The 16,628-nt window shown below is 43.9% G+C and overlaps 1 protein-coding gene across 2 annotated transcripts in view; it reads right to left on the bottom strand.

Moving 5' to 3' along the window:
- LOC137642774 (protein MMS22-like) overlaps positions 1 to 16,628 on the bottom strand; it is a 120,553-nt gene that overhangs the window by 35,138 nt on the left and 68,787 nt on the right. For both annotated transcript variants that reach the window (XM_068375619.1, XM_068375620.1), the window contains exons 8-12: positions 7,565 to 7,815; positions 6,713 to 6,816; positions 4,624 to 4,784; positions 4,152 to 4,351; positions 1,694 to 1,788 (exon numbers count right to left, since the gene is read on the bottom strand). In XM_068375619.1, coding sequence (XP_068231720.1) covers positions 1,694 to 1,788; positions 4,152 to 4,351; positions 4,624 to 4,784; positions 6,713 to 6,816; positions 7,565 to 7,815 — 811 coding nt within the window. The remainder of the gene's footprint in view (positions 1 to 1,693; positions 1,789 to 4,151; positions 4,352 to 4,623; positions 4,785 to 6,712; positions 6,817 to 7,564; positions 7,816 to 16,628) is intronic.

The following is a 16,628-nucleotide window of genomic DNA, read 5'->3' as shown; positions in this document are numbered from 1 at the left end:
ATATGGGTTATGGAAAAAATCCGCGAAGTGGTGAATCCGCGATGGTCGAACCGCGAAGTAGCGAGGGTTCACTGTAGTCGTATTAGGAGGCAGCAGACGGGTGCAGGATGGCACCTCGTTGTTCCGGGGGATGTTGATGAGGGAGAGGTCTAATTGGTGAGGGACCTATGGTCGTGGTTCTATCACGCCCCTGTTTACTATACCGACACTCATAGAGTGAGCGAGCTGGGTTTTATTCCTGGCATTCCATGCATCCTTTTTTTCTCTGGTATAATTAGCAATAACTATGTCTTAGAAATGGTGCTAGAGGAGCATTTCACTGGGCGACACAGGTTCCTCGCCCAGAAATAGATTTTTCCTTTGTCAAAATCCCTTTTTTATTTTTTGAGCGACGAGTAGTCATGTGGGTACTGTATTGTCTTCATTTTTTTGGTTACAGGTTGTTAGCCTAATGCACTGTGCTTGGCACACAATACCATAAAGTGAGCCTGTCTTTCCATATCTTGAATCTTTAGCCTACTCTGCATTTTCGGAAGTACAGTACTGTACATGTCTGATTCAACAACTTTGGAGCAATCCAGTTTCAATGCAACTGAAAACATTGAAAACCATAATTTTTTTCTCCACTACATTCTTCAATTCTAGTTGAAATTTAAAAGTGAGATTTTCCTCAGCATACAGATTCTCCAGTTATTTTGGCATATACAGTATTTACTACAGAAGCAAAGGAGTTGTACTTTTCTCAATGTCGAGGGTTCTACTGTAGATGACTTTGCTAAGAGAACTTGTTAAATTAATCAATCAAATCACAATACTGTACTTTAGATAAACAATAAAATAAAGGATAAAGCTATATATAAAAAGTTATACAGATAAACCTGTACTTAGGACCTAGTACATCTTTTCTCAGTTATCTATTTACCATAGCTTTATCAATATTTTACCAATTTTTTTTGGCTCTTTTTTTTTCTAATAATGGCTTTTTATTCAGTAGGGGCATGTGATGCCCTTCGTACAATTTCCAATGCTGTACAGAAATCCCTTGATTATGGTCAGGAAGTTTTTATGATTCCTTAATTTAGCGGTACCTTAACTGTGTCAATTATGAGGCCCTTGTTTCCAAACTCAAACAGTGGGTCTTTTCTTAGCATCTTTATTGAATTTTTAAGTAATAGATTGTAGGGTTATTGTTGATGACTACCGTAGTGAGTATAGGAATGTAACATCTGGTGTTCCTCAGGGTTATGTTTTCGACCCATTACTTTTCATACTATGTACAAAAGTACGTAGTTTAGCTTAGAAAACAAGCTTGTTGCATTGCTTATACAGGACAGATCTATTTCATTATTAATACTGATCTAAAGATATTTTACATTTTTTATTACTTCTCATATAGTTTATTTCCTTTCTTCACTGGGCTAATTTTCCCTGTCGGACTTGGGCTTGTAGCTAATACTAATAGGAATTTGCTTAGCAAGATCATGAAGTTTTTGTCAGTTTATATGTCTACTGTATGAATAATTATAAAGATAATACTATAATGACTAAAGAGGATCTTTTAAACAGTATCTATGAAAGTTTGAAACACTAACATTCAAAACAAAATTCTATATGGATATCATGGATCAAGATGTTACCGACAGATTGCTTATTCTAGCAAAAACTTTAATGCTCTGCATTATACAGTACTTACATAAGAGAGAATGCTGGCCCAAAGTAAGATCATTGCTGTTCTCAAATATCTCCTGTATACCGTCTGCAAGCAATATGATAACCTGACCCCAGTCTCTGGAAATAAGTAAAAAAATAAAACATTATTTTTTTCATCTATAATATGGATGTTTGTGATTCTAGAAGCAACTTACTAAAAGGATATATTACAAAATCATGTAGAATGACTGGTGGTATAAAATTTTGGTAAAAGGGGACCATATGAAAAACTTTACCTTACAAGCCCATTGGCCCATTTAGTAAAAAAAAAACACAAACAACCACATAAATTTGATTGTCAATTAAAGTTTTTATAGTTTATATAGGAGATATTTATTGTTGTTACTCTTCTTAAAATATTTCCTTTTCCTTTTTTCCTTTCCTCACTGAGCTAATTTATTTTCCCTGTTGGAGCCACTGGGCTTATAGCATCCTGCTTTTCCAACTAGGGTTGTAGCTTAGCAAGTAATAATAATAATAATAATAATAATAATAATAATAAAGGATCCCACTGCACATACAACGAACATGTAATAATTTCAAGTTATTGTATTTCACCTATTTACCTAAATCAGTAGTTCTGTGTGCTTGGTAGGCTAAACAATAAAGCATTTGGACAAAGATTGAGCTTCTGAAGTTTCCCAAATTCAACTATTTGATTGGGAAGATCATCCCACAATTTGGTAATAAAAATAAAAATTATAGAATTCTGTGTTTTATTGAGCCTTTGTGAAGGAAAACGCAAAATTATTAGAATCAAATGAATACTTAGTAGTAAGTGGTGGATGGTATAGTCTACAAAGATAGGAATGGAAAGATAATCAGAATTATGAAATAAACATTTTATATAGCAAGCACAAATAGCTAACTGAACAACAGTGTCAGAAATCAATATTTAGATCAGGGATTATGAATTCATTGGACAGGTCTCGAAAGTAAAACAAGAGCAAAAGGGAAGGAGAGGGAAGTTGAGAACCCTGTTGTGGTAGATAAGCACACCTTGGAAGGAGAGCATTACTCACCTCAGGATTGCAATGAACTGAGATGCAGGAGTTGAGAAGGAAGTAAGAAGAGTAGCTATAGAAGAGAGATCAACAGAGTTGACAACTGGTACATAGTAATGTCACATTAGCTAGAGGAGAAAAGACTTAAGATTAGTATATATGACCGCTGCTATTATGTAAAGCAGAAATGTGGGTATAAAAAAGATAATGGATACCCTAAAATTGAATGAGAGTAGAATGCCAAGATTCACGGCACGTATACAGTGAAAAGATTATAACATAAATGCAAGAGAGGTAGGGGACTGAAGTACTGATCTTAGAGACAGAGATGGTTTGGAAACGTGATGAGAGAGGATGATGAACAGTTGGTCTAAAAATCATGACACAAATAGGAAATTAGAAGGAGACATGTGAAGACCTAAACCGGACAGTTCAGGCAAAAGGGGTACAGGATAGAAAGGGGGAAACAAAGCCTTTTTACATCTAACCCTGTAAAGGATAAAGCTTATGTGAAAAGTTCATGAATAATAATAATAGATACAATTAAAATTTACTTTGACTAAATGCACATGAGAAAAAGAAAATATTGATGAAATAGGAATAATGATAGCATGACAAAATGATATTTGATTAAAAATTCAAGGACTAGATATATAATAAATTTCAAAATTAATAAATATTTTTCCTAGATATACAAACCGAAGTCCTTTAAAATAGGAGATGTCTTTAGCAGAGCTAGAACAGCTGCTGAATTCATCAACGCTGTAGTTAATGATAGGTGGTGAGAGTTAACCATGTCGGTAACAAATCACTTATGACCCTTGCCTTAAGACTGAGAGGGGTTGTTGAAGTTTATATAGCTAGGAAAAATACAAATTACTTCTAAAATTTGTCATTTGTTCCGATGCGTATACAATAATAATTCTAAAATTAATAATACTTCTAGTTACAAATTATCGATCAAGATATTCGTAACTTAGAACTTTTGGTGTGCAAATCGAGGCATGGGACAAAATTACTTTACACGGTATTCGTATCTTTGAATACTCATTCATAAAATCTTCGTATACAGGGACATTGGTGTATGTCAATACTCGTTATGGCTGAAGACTAAAAGAGACATGCTCCCAACAGGTGGAGGGGCCCCGTCGTTATTTACCTCGTAAAGGAATTCCACGGTAGTTCCACTTATGCTGAAGACACGTTCTCTATTTCAAAATATGAAAAGTTTGTATATGTGTAGGAACAAACAGATCTTTTTATCAACTAGACACATATATATATGTTCTTATCTGCTTGGAATCCAGGGTCCTTGAGAGTTCATGTATTATGCAGTTGCCCAAATAGCCTACCTTAATTAGTGAAAGGGACAGTCACAATGAATCTTAGGCTTTCCCACTTTACTAAGCAAAATGGTTGTAATAATTTCATACATACCTTTTATGCATAGCATCATTTGATGTTATGTAGGTCTGACATCCAGAAGTGACGAGCGAGATGAACTTTTCGCTAACTGAAGTTATGTTGCAACCGGATTCCACTAACAGCAAGAATGCCGTCAAGAATCCATGCCACAATACTTTGGATTTGTTGGCTCTTAAATCTTTCTTATAGAACAATTCACAAAGTTTATCAGTCTGAAAAGTTAAAAAATGTTTGTAAGTTTGAGAAGTTCACACTCATAAGGTTAACTATTTGCCTATCACATCAATTCAAGATTAATTTACAAAATTCTTAAAAGTCATACAAAAACAGAAATTTGCCAATTTCTAAACTTTGCAATAAATAATAAATATGCGTCATTTGAATCAGATTGCAAAAGGGAAATGTTTAATAATGATTACTAAATACTCTATAAAATAAAGTTCTAATCAATAAAAAACACCACAGCATTTGCTTGAAAACGTACCACATCAACCATATCCGTAGTGTTGGCTAAACAAAGGAATAAAGTGATGGAATTATAGAGACCCATTGGGGAGAGCTCCGACACCTTACGGCTATGGAACTTGGAATAAATACGACCCCTCATCTGTCTCCACTCAAAGTTCCCACTCTGAACAACTCCAACTGTAATAAAATCTACAATTAGCATTTCTTATTGTATAAAACATAAATTTAATATCCTTTTCATAGTTAAAATAACAAATGAGAGGCATGACTAAGATGAAAGAAATGTTGTTATCCAGCAAAGAAACAGATTGCATTCCTTTAATTTTAAATTAGGTAATATTTACAATTAAAATATTACCTATAGTTAAAAAAAAATAATCTCTCCTTCCAACGGAACTCAAGACACCAATGTAAATCATTAATTGCAAGACATCATTAACTGAAATTTCCATGTCTCACAAACCTAAAAAAATCAGAATAACTATACAAACCAGTCCTTAAATTAGGGAAATTAATTCAGCACAAGCTGGAGATGGTTGTTGGAATTGGCTAACAAGTGATTAAACAGCTGGTGAAGGGTGCAGACGAGGAACCCCGCCTCCTTTCACAGCTGGAATAGCTCACTTTTAACCTTTCGGTCCAGGGGTGAGAGGGAAGGTAGATTAATAGACACAAAGAGCCTTGGTAAGATTTCTCCAGTCGTCTGTGTTGAGCTTTTAAATCACTACTACTCCACTCATATTGTATAAAGAGCTAGGAAAAAATAAAAATTACTCTAAAAATTGTGATTTGTTCCTAAGCAACATGCAAACCATTGTCCTAGTTTGGTGGATTTGAAGTCCCCCTCAGAACTGAACTGGATGGTTAATTTTCTTCCCTGGAAGTGTCCATCGCTTGGTCCAGTACAGGAGCAAAGCAGTGACTCCAGCACCCTCCTAGCTGTCTTCCATAGGGATGAAAAGACTTAAAGGGCCTGGCCTATACATGGAAGCATGTGCAGTCGGCTGTCAGTCTTTGTGGGGATTAGGTAACAGAGACAGAGTGAAAATATGTGTATAATTGGTGCATCTCTTTGAGTCATTTATTTAGTGCATTTAGCGAGTACTGCATCCCTCCTCTTGAAAATGCAGTTACTCCACATGGAGGTTGTTTGGTGGAGAACAAATCCTAAAGCTTCTGCCCCCGGACATACTAAGTCCTCATACTGCCTTTGGATTTCCATATCAATAAGGTTCTCTGCAATAGCAAAATATGTTACAGCCTCTGACCTATGGTCATGCCAGGAATGTGCTTGGAAGGCTGAGATGGCTGCATTTGAGGAGAAGGATGGACAGGGAGATGTTGAAAATGTGGGAAACTCTAAAAATTCTTAGGTAGAAATGAATCAACGAGATAAGGCTCTGGCTGGGCAAGCAGTGAGTCTATTTATGAACAATGCAATGTCCCATTTTCATACCTTTTAAGATAGACAAACACAGCCATCTCTAGATAGGATTCAGGTAAAAGTTGAAAGCAGGAGTGTAATAAAAAAGATGAGTGTCCAAAGAACGTAAATCAAATGATTCAGTTAGTGGTCGTTAAAACCGTTCAAAAGAGAACACCTGATATTTTACCAGAAGTTCTCATAGAGGGAGATTCTTCCTCCAAGCAGTAACCCCTTTCTCATCTCTTGTACACTAGTCACGACTCTCCTCAAAGGTTAAGTGCGAGTTAATTTGGAAATACTTCTATTTTCTATTGTGAATTAATTCATATTAATTTTTCCCGTTTTGGATTATAATTTGCTCTTTATACAATATTACAAAGATTTTAAAAATTAGCGTACAATGCGTATTTATGGACGTGTAAACGCATTGAGTGATTTCCCTTTATTTCTCATTGGTAAAATTATTTGGGTTTACGAACTTGCTCCTGGAACGTATTAAACTTGTATACCGAGGTACCATTGTATCTAATTACAGTACTTAAATTTAAAACATATCTTGTTGGTCTTTCATACCTCTATCATATATAAAAATTGGGGTAATTGACCTCGTTTTAAAAAGGTCGTTTGTGTTAAGAAACTTGCAAACTGTGCAGTTGTGAAAAGGAACGAAATCACTCACCAACAATCCTGAGGAATATTTGCCATGAGCTTTCAGACTTTCCAATCAGCTCTGGGTCTGGAATTCGTGATTTCACTTGTTCTAACCATCCGCCAGCAGTTTTGCTGTTTATAATGAAAGAAAAAGAAATTAAAATACTATACATCAGGGAAAAAAAGGGTAAAAGGCCCGTCTACCTTATCAATAATATAAACAATCAATTATAACATCAATACTAAAATACAATTAAAGAAAAAAAAAAGTTGTGTATAGTGTTGAAAATTATGTAGCTTCCATGAATGGTAAACTTGCTTAACGTTTCAAATATTTTCACTTACACAAGGTATCTAGATGTAATATATCTTTAAAACGATAATTAAAAAAACATTCAATAAGCTTGTACCATTATAATCAAGCATAAGAACCAATACCAAAAGTCATTGCAGAGCCTTTTGTGTAGCTTAAATGGCTTTTACAGTTCTAAAAAATAGTGTTTCGAAAAAAGACTTTTAAGATACTAAATGTAGTTTTATGAGAGGTCACTTTTTGAGCTTTTCTATTTTTCTATTCCTCCTCACTCTCTTTTCCAAATACCTATAGAATATAAGAGAACTTTAACTAGGCAATCTTGTCAAAATATTCTTTTCTATACTTTTAATGCTAAAAACGTAGAAAAGGATCTTCATATAAAGTTCACACTAATGTTTATGAAGGCTTTCAGATGGTCCCATTATATAAGTTAGTTCTTTATCTAATTTCTTTAAAAAGACAATGGAAAAAAGTATTAAAATAGCTCTGCAATCTTGACATCCGTCAGGTAAAAGATCAGATTAAATTAACATGAAATGACTTCTGAAGGGAAGTTAACATTACCTCATGCACGCCAAGCCTTCTACTCCACCACCAGGCAAAAGGAAGTTAGAATCCAACTGTTTAGAGAAGTAATCCCACAGTGACGATGCCCATTCACTACTTCTCTCTCCACCCCACAAATTATGTAGAACCAGACAACTTCGGACAAAGAAACGAAGTTCAACTTCTGTGGGCTGTGAACCATTTTTAGGCTCCATAAATGATAACTTGACTAGAGTTCTAAGCAATTTTGTTTCACTTTTTATTTCTGCCTGAAAAACATAAAATCAAAGACAGTTAATAAGATTTCATTCTCAAATTTTATTTCTTGAAATATCCTTCCTAATTTCCGTGCCATTAACGTTTTACATAAACCTCTCGGAGGACTGTACAATAGCAAGTGGCTAGGTTAAGCACATTGAGATCTGGCTAAGATTAGTGCATGGTGCAGCTAAAATTCAGTAAGTTACCACCAAAGTATCATTTAAAGTCTACTGAAAATAATGAAACCCTTATAAAATATCCCAAGCATAATTATAGAATAAACCATGTAAAGGTACCCAAATTACACCTTACACTATGTGTTCTGTGAAGCATTGCACAACATACATGATGTTATCTGTCAAGAACACTCAGAACCCCTTATGTAGTAAATGCGGTAAGGCACTCAAACACAGTTTTCAGTTTGCATTCTGCAAAGAATAATGAAAACCACCCAAAACATCATTTACAATAAATTCAGTAAAGATTCAGCAACATAGCTTACATGGTATGGGGTGTGGCCTATAATACACCAAGACTGTTCACATCAAGCACAAGTATAGTATATTACCTCCCAACATCCATTACAGTACGGATCCAGTAATGAACATTCAATGGGCAACCAGAAAATCACAAATTTTTAAGTAATTTGTATTTTTCCTAACATACTTACCTAGAACTACCTTCTTAGGAGTTACTGGTAACTCTACCTAACCGACCAGCTTTTTGTATAGTTTACCCTCTTTCCGTTTTCTAAGGGGTCAACCTCAGGCGGAGTGATATGTGCCCTGAGGCGACCCGGGGTCGGGAAGCGTGCTAACTCAGGTCGGCGGCTCCTCAGTAAGTTTAGTTGGAACAGGTACTACTCGACCCTGCAGGTTCTCGGGGAAGGATGGGTGGGCCATAACCCGAAGGTAGTTCTAGGTAAGTATGTTAGGAAAAATACAAATTACTTAAAAATTTGTGATTTGTTCCAACACGGTTACTTACCTAGAACTACCTTCTTAGGAGACTTAAACTTTAGGAGGTGGAAGTGTCCTGCAGGGGCCAGAAGCCGACGGGGAGGCACGCGAGAGAGGGAACCTCTAAGGAGGTTTTGGTTCTACGACCACTAGAAAACTGCACGAAAAGTAGGGGAAACTATACAAAAAAAACTCACTTAGTGTCTAATGGCTTACCTTTTCAAAACCAACTCCGATCCATGTTCTCTTGGAGGACATTTCTTCAAGTGGCTAAGGTCTTTTCGACATCTTCCTGGGCAGTACGGCCCGGGGAAGGAAGGAAAGGAGGTGGGGGGGGGTTAAGGAAGGAACTAGTGTCTCTTGGCATTAACACCCCCGGTTACCCTGGGGCCATGACCTTAGATCTCTTGAAGGGCCGAAATGACTGGGCAAATGGAAAACCTGTCCAAGGATTTTCTCGAGCAATCTTTGAGATAGTGTTCCGTGAAGGTGTACTGTCTAGACCAGGTACCTGCCTTCAGGATCTTTACCACAACCATGTTTTTCTCGAAGGCCAGGGAGGTGCTCAGACCTCTAATATCATGTGGTCTTGGTTTACCTGGGAGAGGAGTCCCAGAAGCCTCGTAAGCTCTCTTTATCACCTGTCGTAGCCAGAAAGAGATAGAGTTCTTTGAGACAGGTTTCTTCACCCGGCCTGTTGAGACGAATAAATTTCTGATCTGCGGGCGGAATTTTGCGGTCCTCTCCAGGTATTTTCTTACTGTTCTCACGGGACATAAGAGTAGATCCTTCGGGTTGTTGGAGCGAGGGATGGCTGGCACTGAAAAACCATCAAACCGAGGATCCCAACATGCCGGGTTCTGCGTCTTCGCCACAAAGCTAGGGACGAACCTAAAGGTAACTTCTCTCCACCCTTTGGAGTGTGAGACCTCGTAAGAGAGGCCGTGTAACTCGCTAACTCTTTTCGCCGAGGCCAGGGCTAAAAGGAATGCTGTTTTAAGGGTGAGTTACTGTCTAGTACGTCGCTGAGAGGCTCGAAGGGTGGCTCTGACAGGACCTTGAGAACTCTGGCTAGGTCCCACTGCGGAACCCTTACTTCCTGGGGGGGACATGATTGTTCAAAGCTGCGGATGAGCATAGAGATGTGCCTTGAGGCTACCAAGTCAATGCCCCTAAGGAGGAAGACTTGACCTAAGGCTGCTCGTACTCCTTTGATGGCCGGAATAGACGAACCCACGTCGTCTCTCAGGTACACCAGAAAGTCTGCAATGTCCTGGATCGACGCCCCTTAGGGCCTGATGTTCTTGGACGCACACCACTTCACGAAGACTGCCCACTTTGCTTGGTAAACTACTGCCGAGGAACGCCGTAGGTAACCCGACATCCTTGCCGCGGTTCTCGATGAGTATCCTTCTTTCTTCAGTAGCTTCTCGATAACCTCCACGCGTGAAGGCGGAGGGATCGAGGGTTTTCGTGCCACCTGTGAAAGTGAGGTTGACGCAGGAGGTCTGGTCTGTCCGGAAGCGGCCAAGGAGGACGAAGAGCTAATTCTTTTAGGTCTGCGAACCATTCTCTCTCCGGCCACCAGGGCGCTACCAAAGTCATCGACAGGTTGGTCGTCGCTCTCACTCTGTTCAGCACTTGCCTGATTATCCCGAAGGGAAGGAAGGCGTACACATCGAGGTCGTCCCAGGGATGTTGGAAGGCATCCTCGAACGCTGCTGACGGGTCTGGAACTGGAGAACAGAACACGGGGAGTTGGGCGTTCAGACGTGTGGCGAACAAGTCTATCACTGGGGAGCCCCACATTAGGATGACTGCCCGAGCTACCTCCGGGTGAAGGGTCCACTCTGAGCCTATCACTTGACCTGCCCTGCTGAGGCCGTCGGCTAGCACGTTCCTCTTTCCTGGGGTGAACCTTGCCGTCAGTTCTATCCCTTCTTCTGCCGTCCACTCCAACAGTTCCGTGGCTAGGGCGTATAGAACTCTTGACTTCAGGCCCCCCTGTTTCTTTACATACGCCACTACTGTGGCGTTGTCGCACATCAACGCCACAGTGTTTCCTCGTAGGAAGTGTACGAACTGTCGACACGCCCTCAGAACCGCTATCATCTCCAGGATGTTTATATGGAGAGACGCCTCCTCGCTGGACCACTGCCCTCTTGTCGATTCTCCTAGCAGGTGTGCTCCCCAACCCTCCTTCGAAGCGTCCGTGAACAACAGTATCTCCGGGGGATCGGGGGCGAAGGGCATTCCCTTCTCTGTGTTCGACCTGATGTTCCACCAAAGCAGGGTCTCTCTCGTCTTCGGGAGGACTGGGACTATTTTGTGGGGCTCCTTGCCTTGGGTCCACGATTCCTTCAGATTCCACTGTACCGGTCGGAGCCTGAGTCTCCCTTGCGGTACTAATTTCTCCAGTGAAACCAGGTGGCCCAGTAACTTCTGCCAGTCCTTGGCCCTCCTGGGTTGGCCCGTCAGGAAGGGTTGAAGGATATGTTCCAGGTTGTCTATCCTCTCCCCTGAGGGGAAGGTTCTTACTAACTGGGTGTCCAGGACCATCCCCAAGTAAGTCATCCAGGTGCTGGGGACTAGCTGGGACTTTCCTAAGTTGACCGTGATCCCTAATTCCTTGCAGAGGTCGAGCAACATCACGCCTTGCTCCTTCAGTTGCTCCCTAGAGGCAGAAAGAAGCAACCAGTCGTCCAGGTACCTGATCAGTCGTATGCCTTTCTCGTGCGCCCATGCCGAGATTGTGGTGAAAACCCTCATGAACACCTGCGGGGCCGTCGATAGGCCGAACCAAAGGGTTTTGAACTGCAGGACACTGGACTCCCACTTGATTCTGAGGAACTTCCTGCTGGAGGGGTGCACGGGGATTTGAAAATAGGCATCCTTGAGGTCAAGGGACATGAGGAAATCCCCCTCCCTCAAGGCTGCTAGCACTGTCTTAGGGGTGTCCATTTTGAAGTCCGTCTTTAAGACGAACTTGTTGAGGGCTGAGAGGTCTATGATCGGCCTCCACCATCCTGTCGATTTCTCCACAAGGAAGAGCCTGCTGAAGAAACCCGGGCCGGGGTTCTCCACTGGCTCTAAAGCTCCCTTGGCGATCATGGACGCTACTTCCTCCTGTAGCGCCGACCTCTTCAAGGGGTTCTTTGGAGCCAGCCACTCGGCCCGGTGGGCTGGGATGAGAAGGGGAGGTTCTTCTAGGAAAGGGAGTCTGTAGCCCTCCTTCAGGACCGTCACCGTCCAGGGATCCGCACCGAGATCCTGCCATGCTTGCCAAATATGTCTGAGGCATCCCCCTACTAGGGGCTCCTGAAGGAGTAGGGGGCCTCTCTTCCTACCTCCTTCTGGAGGAGCGGCCAGATCGACCTCTCCTAGAGTTACTGTAGGAGGATCTGAAGGCTGACTGAGGGGCTGCGTTGGTCCTACGGGTGGGCTGCCGAGAGGTTTGAAGCCAAGGAGCTGACGGTGGGTCTCTTCGAGGCAGCAAAGGGGCGGCCTGGGAGGAGTGAGGGACGTCCGCTGAGGCTCTTCTAAACCCGGTCTTCCTCATAGGGGGGGGGCCTAAGGTCTGCGTCTCTCACCTTCCTCACTTTCTCCATTGTATCCTCCACCAAATTGATGGGGAAAATGTCGTTTCCTAACACGGAGGAATTCCTCAGTCTCCTCGCTTCTCTGTCCGGTAACTTCCGCACCAATTTGCTAAGAACAGTATCCCTCTTTCTAAGAACCCAGTTCGTAGCCATAGACAGGGACTGGGATGACAAAAACTTGAAGGCCTTGCCTCCCGAACTAACTAGCTCCCTCAACGTGGCCTGATTGTCCGGAAGGGAGAGGTCGTGGGACGCCTGAAACCCCACCAAGGCGCAAGACCACCAATCCAACCAGGAGGACACGTAGACAAGGTCCTGTGCCATGTCCTTCATCATGGAGGCTTCTGACGGGGAAAAGCACACGGGGGCAGTGGTGGCCCTGTCTTCCGAGGCTCCCTGGTTCAGTGAGGTCACCGCTGCTTCTACCACACGGGGTCCGCCGCGATGCCCTTCTGCGATGTAGAAACATTTCTGCGATTTCAGCCCCGGAAGAAGCTTGGAGGAACTCTGGCTTCTGGGGGCCTCCGCCAGTCCTGCCAGGTAGTAATCTATTTGCTCCATCCCCAACTTCACGTCCAGAGCGAGAGGGAGAGACAATGAAGGCTTTTGTTGCACCGGGCTGTCGATCATTCTGGACAGTCCAGAGAGCACGGCCTTTGCTGCTGAGGGCTTAGGTTCGTCTAATCGGTGGTGCCGACGAATTAGGGCCAGAACCTTACGGTAGGAGGAGATGTCGTCAGACGAGCACTCCCCTCCTTCCACCAGGTCTTCCGTCACCAGTTCCTCCGTACGGGGGTACTCCGTGACGGTGGGAAAGGCAACGCTGGACGAGTCTGCCTGTGGTATGGGATGCCCCGTGGGGACAAAGGTATCCGTCATGGGAGTACCTTGTTCCACGGGGGACTCCGTGGATTGGGGATCCATGCGGACCGACGGGCGTCCTTGGTGCTTTAGGAAGGCCTCCAAGGTGCCTGTGGTCGACGCTAAGCCTTCCTTCATACGACGTACATCCTTCCTAAGGGAAGAAGAAGCGGAGGCCACCGTTGGGTTAGTCACTACACGGGGGGCCCGGTTCGACCCCTCTTGCCGGGCGACTGGTCCGAAGGAGGAGGTAGGAGGATGAGACACAGAAGGCGAGGCTCTAGGGAGCCACCCGGAAGCGGCCGCGGCTGTGGTAACCCTAAACAGCTCACTCCGGGGCACTGTGATGTTCACCCACTCCTTGGACTTGCTCCTCTTTGCTTTCTTCTTAGAGGACTTAGAGCTTTTCTTTCCTTGTCTTGAACGGGAACGGGACTTCTTCTTTTTGCAGGATTTCTCCCTCTTCCTCTTGCTATACTTCCTGTCCTCGTCCTCTGACGACGAAGAAGAAGAAGAGTCCGATGTCAACGATGATGACGAGGATGAGGACGAATCCATCAGAGCGCCCGAAACGTCCAAGACTGCGGGGGGGAAATTCTCGACGTTTCTCAGGCGTGGGAGGCTGCAGAAACACGGGGGGTAGCGTAGACGAGGGAGCCGGAGGGGACCGAGCGAGTCCTTTGTAGAGCCATTGCTCGACGTCTTCTTCTCCTCTAGCGGGAGTCCTAGGGGGTATCCACGCAGTGGGGTCTGAAGACGACGAACTTCCTTTCTCGGCGTCTCCCTTGGCGGTTGAAGCACCTGAAACACGCCATGATACCGGGGAAGAATCCACACTTGGTTTACCCCACATAGGATCTTCCGAGGAGACGGGACCTGAGGAGACGGGACCTGCGGGCACCAGGACCTCGCCTCCTACCCACACTCCCGCACTACCCTCAGGCCCCACACATGCCTGCTCCACACTAGACACTTCCCCCACAGGAATATCAGACTCTTGGGGAAGGGCAATGGGCCTCTTCCCCGCAACGGACTTACCTCATCCCCTACTCTGGGTAGGGGAAGAAGGACGGGAGCTACGGTCTGCCGAGACGTCTGGGGAAACCACAGGCGACGAGATACTGGATTCCTTAGGCGACTTCTTAGCCGCCGCCTTCTTCTTAGTCCCGAAGAGCACCCACTGGATCTCACTCCAGTTAGCACACTCTGGGCACGTAGAGGCAGGGGAACACACTTTTCCCCTACACGTGGAGCACAAGGAGTGGGGATCAATCTCAGGTTTCGAAAGGAAAGCCCCGCAAGACTTCCCAACCACAGGCCCAGGGCAACGACGAGGCTGCTCCATAACGCAACCCTAATACACCAAGAAACACAAGGATGCAAAGGGAAAGTGAAAGGGAAACACGTGGGTAACGCGTGGTAAGCACAAAGGATCGCACAAGGTAAGAGAGAGCGCAGCGAGATGATGATCACGATGCAACCAGAAACTTACTGAGGAGCCGCCGACCTGAGTTAGCACGCTTCCCGACCCCGGGGCGCCTCAGGGCACATATCACTCCGCCTGAGGTTGACCCCTTAGAAAACGGAAAGAGGGTAAACTATACAAAAAGCTGGTCGGTTAGGTAGAGTTACCAGTAACTCCTAAGAAGGTAGTTCTAGGTAAGTAACCGTGTTGGAACAAATAATTTTTAAAGCATAAAGCTTATCAAAACTAGCATAACAAACATTGTGACCTTTTATAGAAACCTCATAGACTATTTAAAATTGCTAACTATTTATACAACAAATGGAGCAATCCAAGCAAAGATCTTCCCAAGTCAAGGGCATGTACTATAACTGCAAATCTAAAATAGATTGTATATAAAATGACAAATTCGAAGATAATTTGTATTTTTCCTAACCATACAAACCTTAGTTATTTACAGAGGGTTTACCTTTTAGCGCAGCTGAAATGATGAGCCAATAGTTTTAACGAGGGTTAATTACCCCCGCGCTAGTTAGCGGGGGGGTGGGGAAGGGTAGCTTGCTACCCTTCCCCCCTACACACACCGGTGACTTGCTTCACTTCACTTAGAGGTAGGAAAAATACAAATTATCTTCGAATTTGTCATTTGTTCCGTAACCGAAATACAAACCACGCTATTTACAGAGGGTGACTTACCCCTTAGGAAGGGTGGAAAGTCCCCAGCCTTACTGACTTCGGCTTGCCCGGGGGCTCGATCCCTCATTGAGCAGCACTAGAGAGAGGGAGCCCCTGTACCTCACAAGTTCCTAGCATCGCTAGGAACGAGTGGCCTACATAAGCAGTGTGAGGAGGAGAGTGTGACTCGTCCTATGAAGTTGACCTTGAGTCCTTCAGATAGGAATTCTAGGATAGGACGTTCCCAATACCACCTCGTCAGGGTATGGGAGACGCAACAGTATTAAGCTTAATACCAGGAGCACAAAGAAGCATGGGTTACCTGCAGAGGTCGAGGTCAGCTATGCGAGGACCAGGATGCTGCTTCCCCAAGAGAGGGGAGAATGAAGAAAGAAGTAAGGGTCAGACATACTCTTTCATTCACGCAGACTAAGACCGGGTAACAACGCCCTCAACCTACTGCTACTTGTCCAAAAAGGAGCCTGAGGTTAGACCAGCTGTTGTGCAGCCACCACAGGGCCGATAGAAAACGTATCGAGGCTACTGTGGGTCACGTCTTGCAGGTAGTAGGCTGTGAAGGTCGTTTGACGCTTCCAGACCCCACCTTGAAGTACCTGCGTCACAGAGAAGTTTCTCTTGAAGGCCAGGGATGTAGCAATACCCCTGACATCGTGGGCCCGAGGGCGACGTGACGGAGGAGGGTCAGGATTCAGGGCATGGTGGATAACCCTTCGAATCCAAGCTGAGATGATGTTCCTGGTGACTCTCCTCTTAGTCCTGGCTGTGCTCACAAACAAAGCTCGCACATGAGGACAGACTGCAGCCGTTCTCTTCAAGTAGTGCCTCAGACACCTCACTGGACATAGTAGCAGCTGGTCTGGGTCGCTTGTTACAGAACGGAGACTCGCGATCTTGAAAGAGTCGAACCAAGGATCCGGCACTCCAGGATTCTGAGTCTTGGCAACAAACTCAGGGACGAACCTGAACGTTACCTCCCCCCATCCCCTTGAATGCGCGATGTCGTACGAGAGACCATGAAGTTCACTAACTCGCTTGGCCGAAGCCAAGGCGAGTAGGAAAGCCGTCTTCCAAGACAGGTGGCGATCGGAGGCCTGGCGTAATGGCTCGAAGGGAGGTCTCTTAAGAGACCTGAGGACTCGAACTACGTTCCAAGGAGGAGGTCTCACTTCCGACTGGGGGCAGGTAAGCTCATAGCTACGTATGAGTAAAGAGAGTTCTAGCGATGAAGAAATATCCACGCC

Source organism: Palaemon carinicauda, chromosome 6 (genome assembly GCF_036898095.1).
Source record: "Palaemon carinicauda isolate YSFRI2023 chromosome 6, ASM3689809v2, whole genome shotgun sequence".
In the NCBI taxonomy this organism is placed as follows: domain Eukaryota; kingdom Metazoa; phylum Arthropoda; class Malacostraca; order Decapoda; family Palaemonidae; genus Palaemon; species Palaemon carinicauda.
Note: the sequence above shows the minus strand (reverse complement) of the source record. Positions and strands in the feature narration are given on the sequence as shown.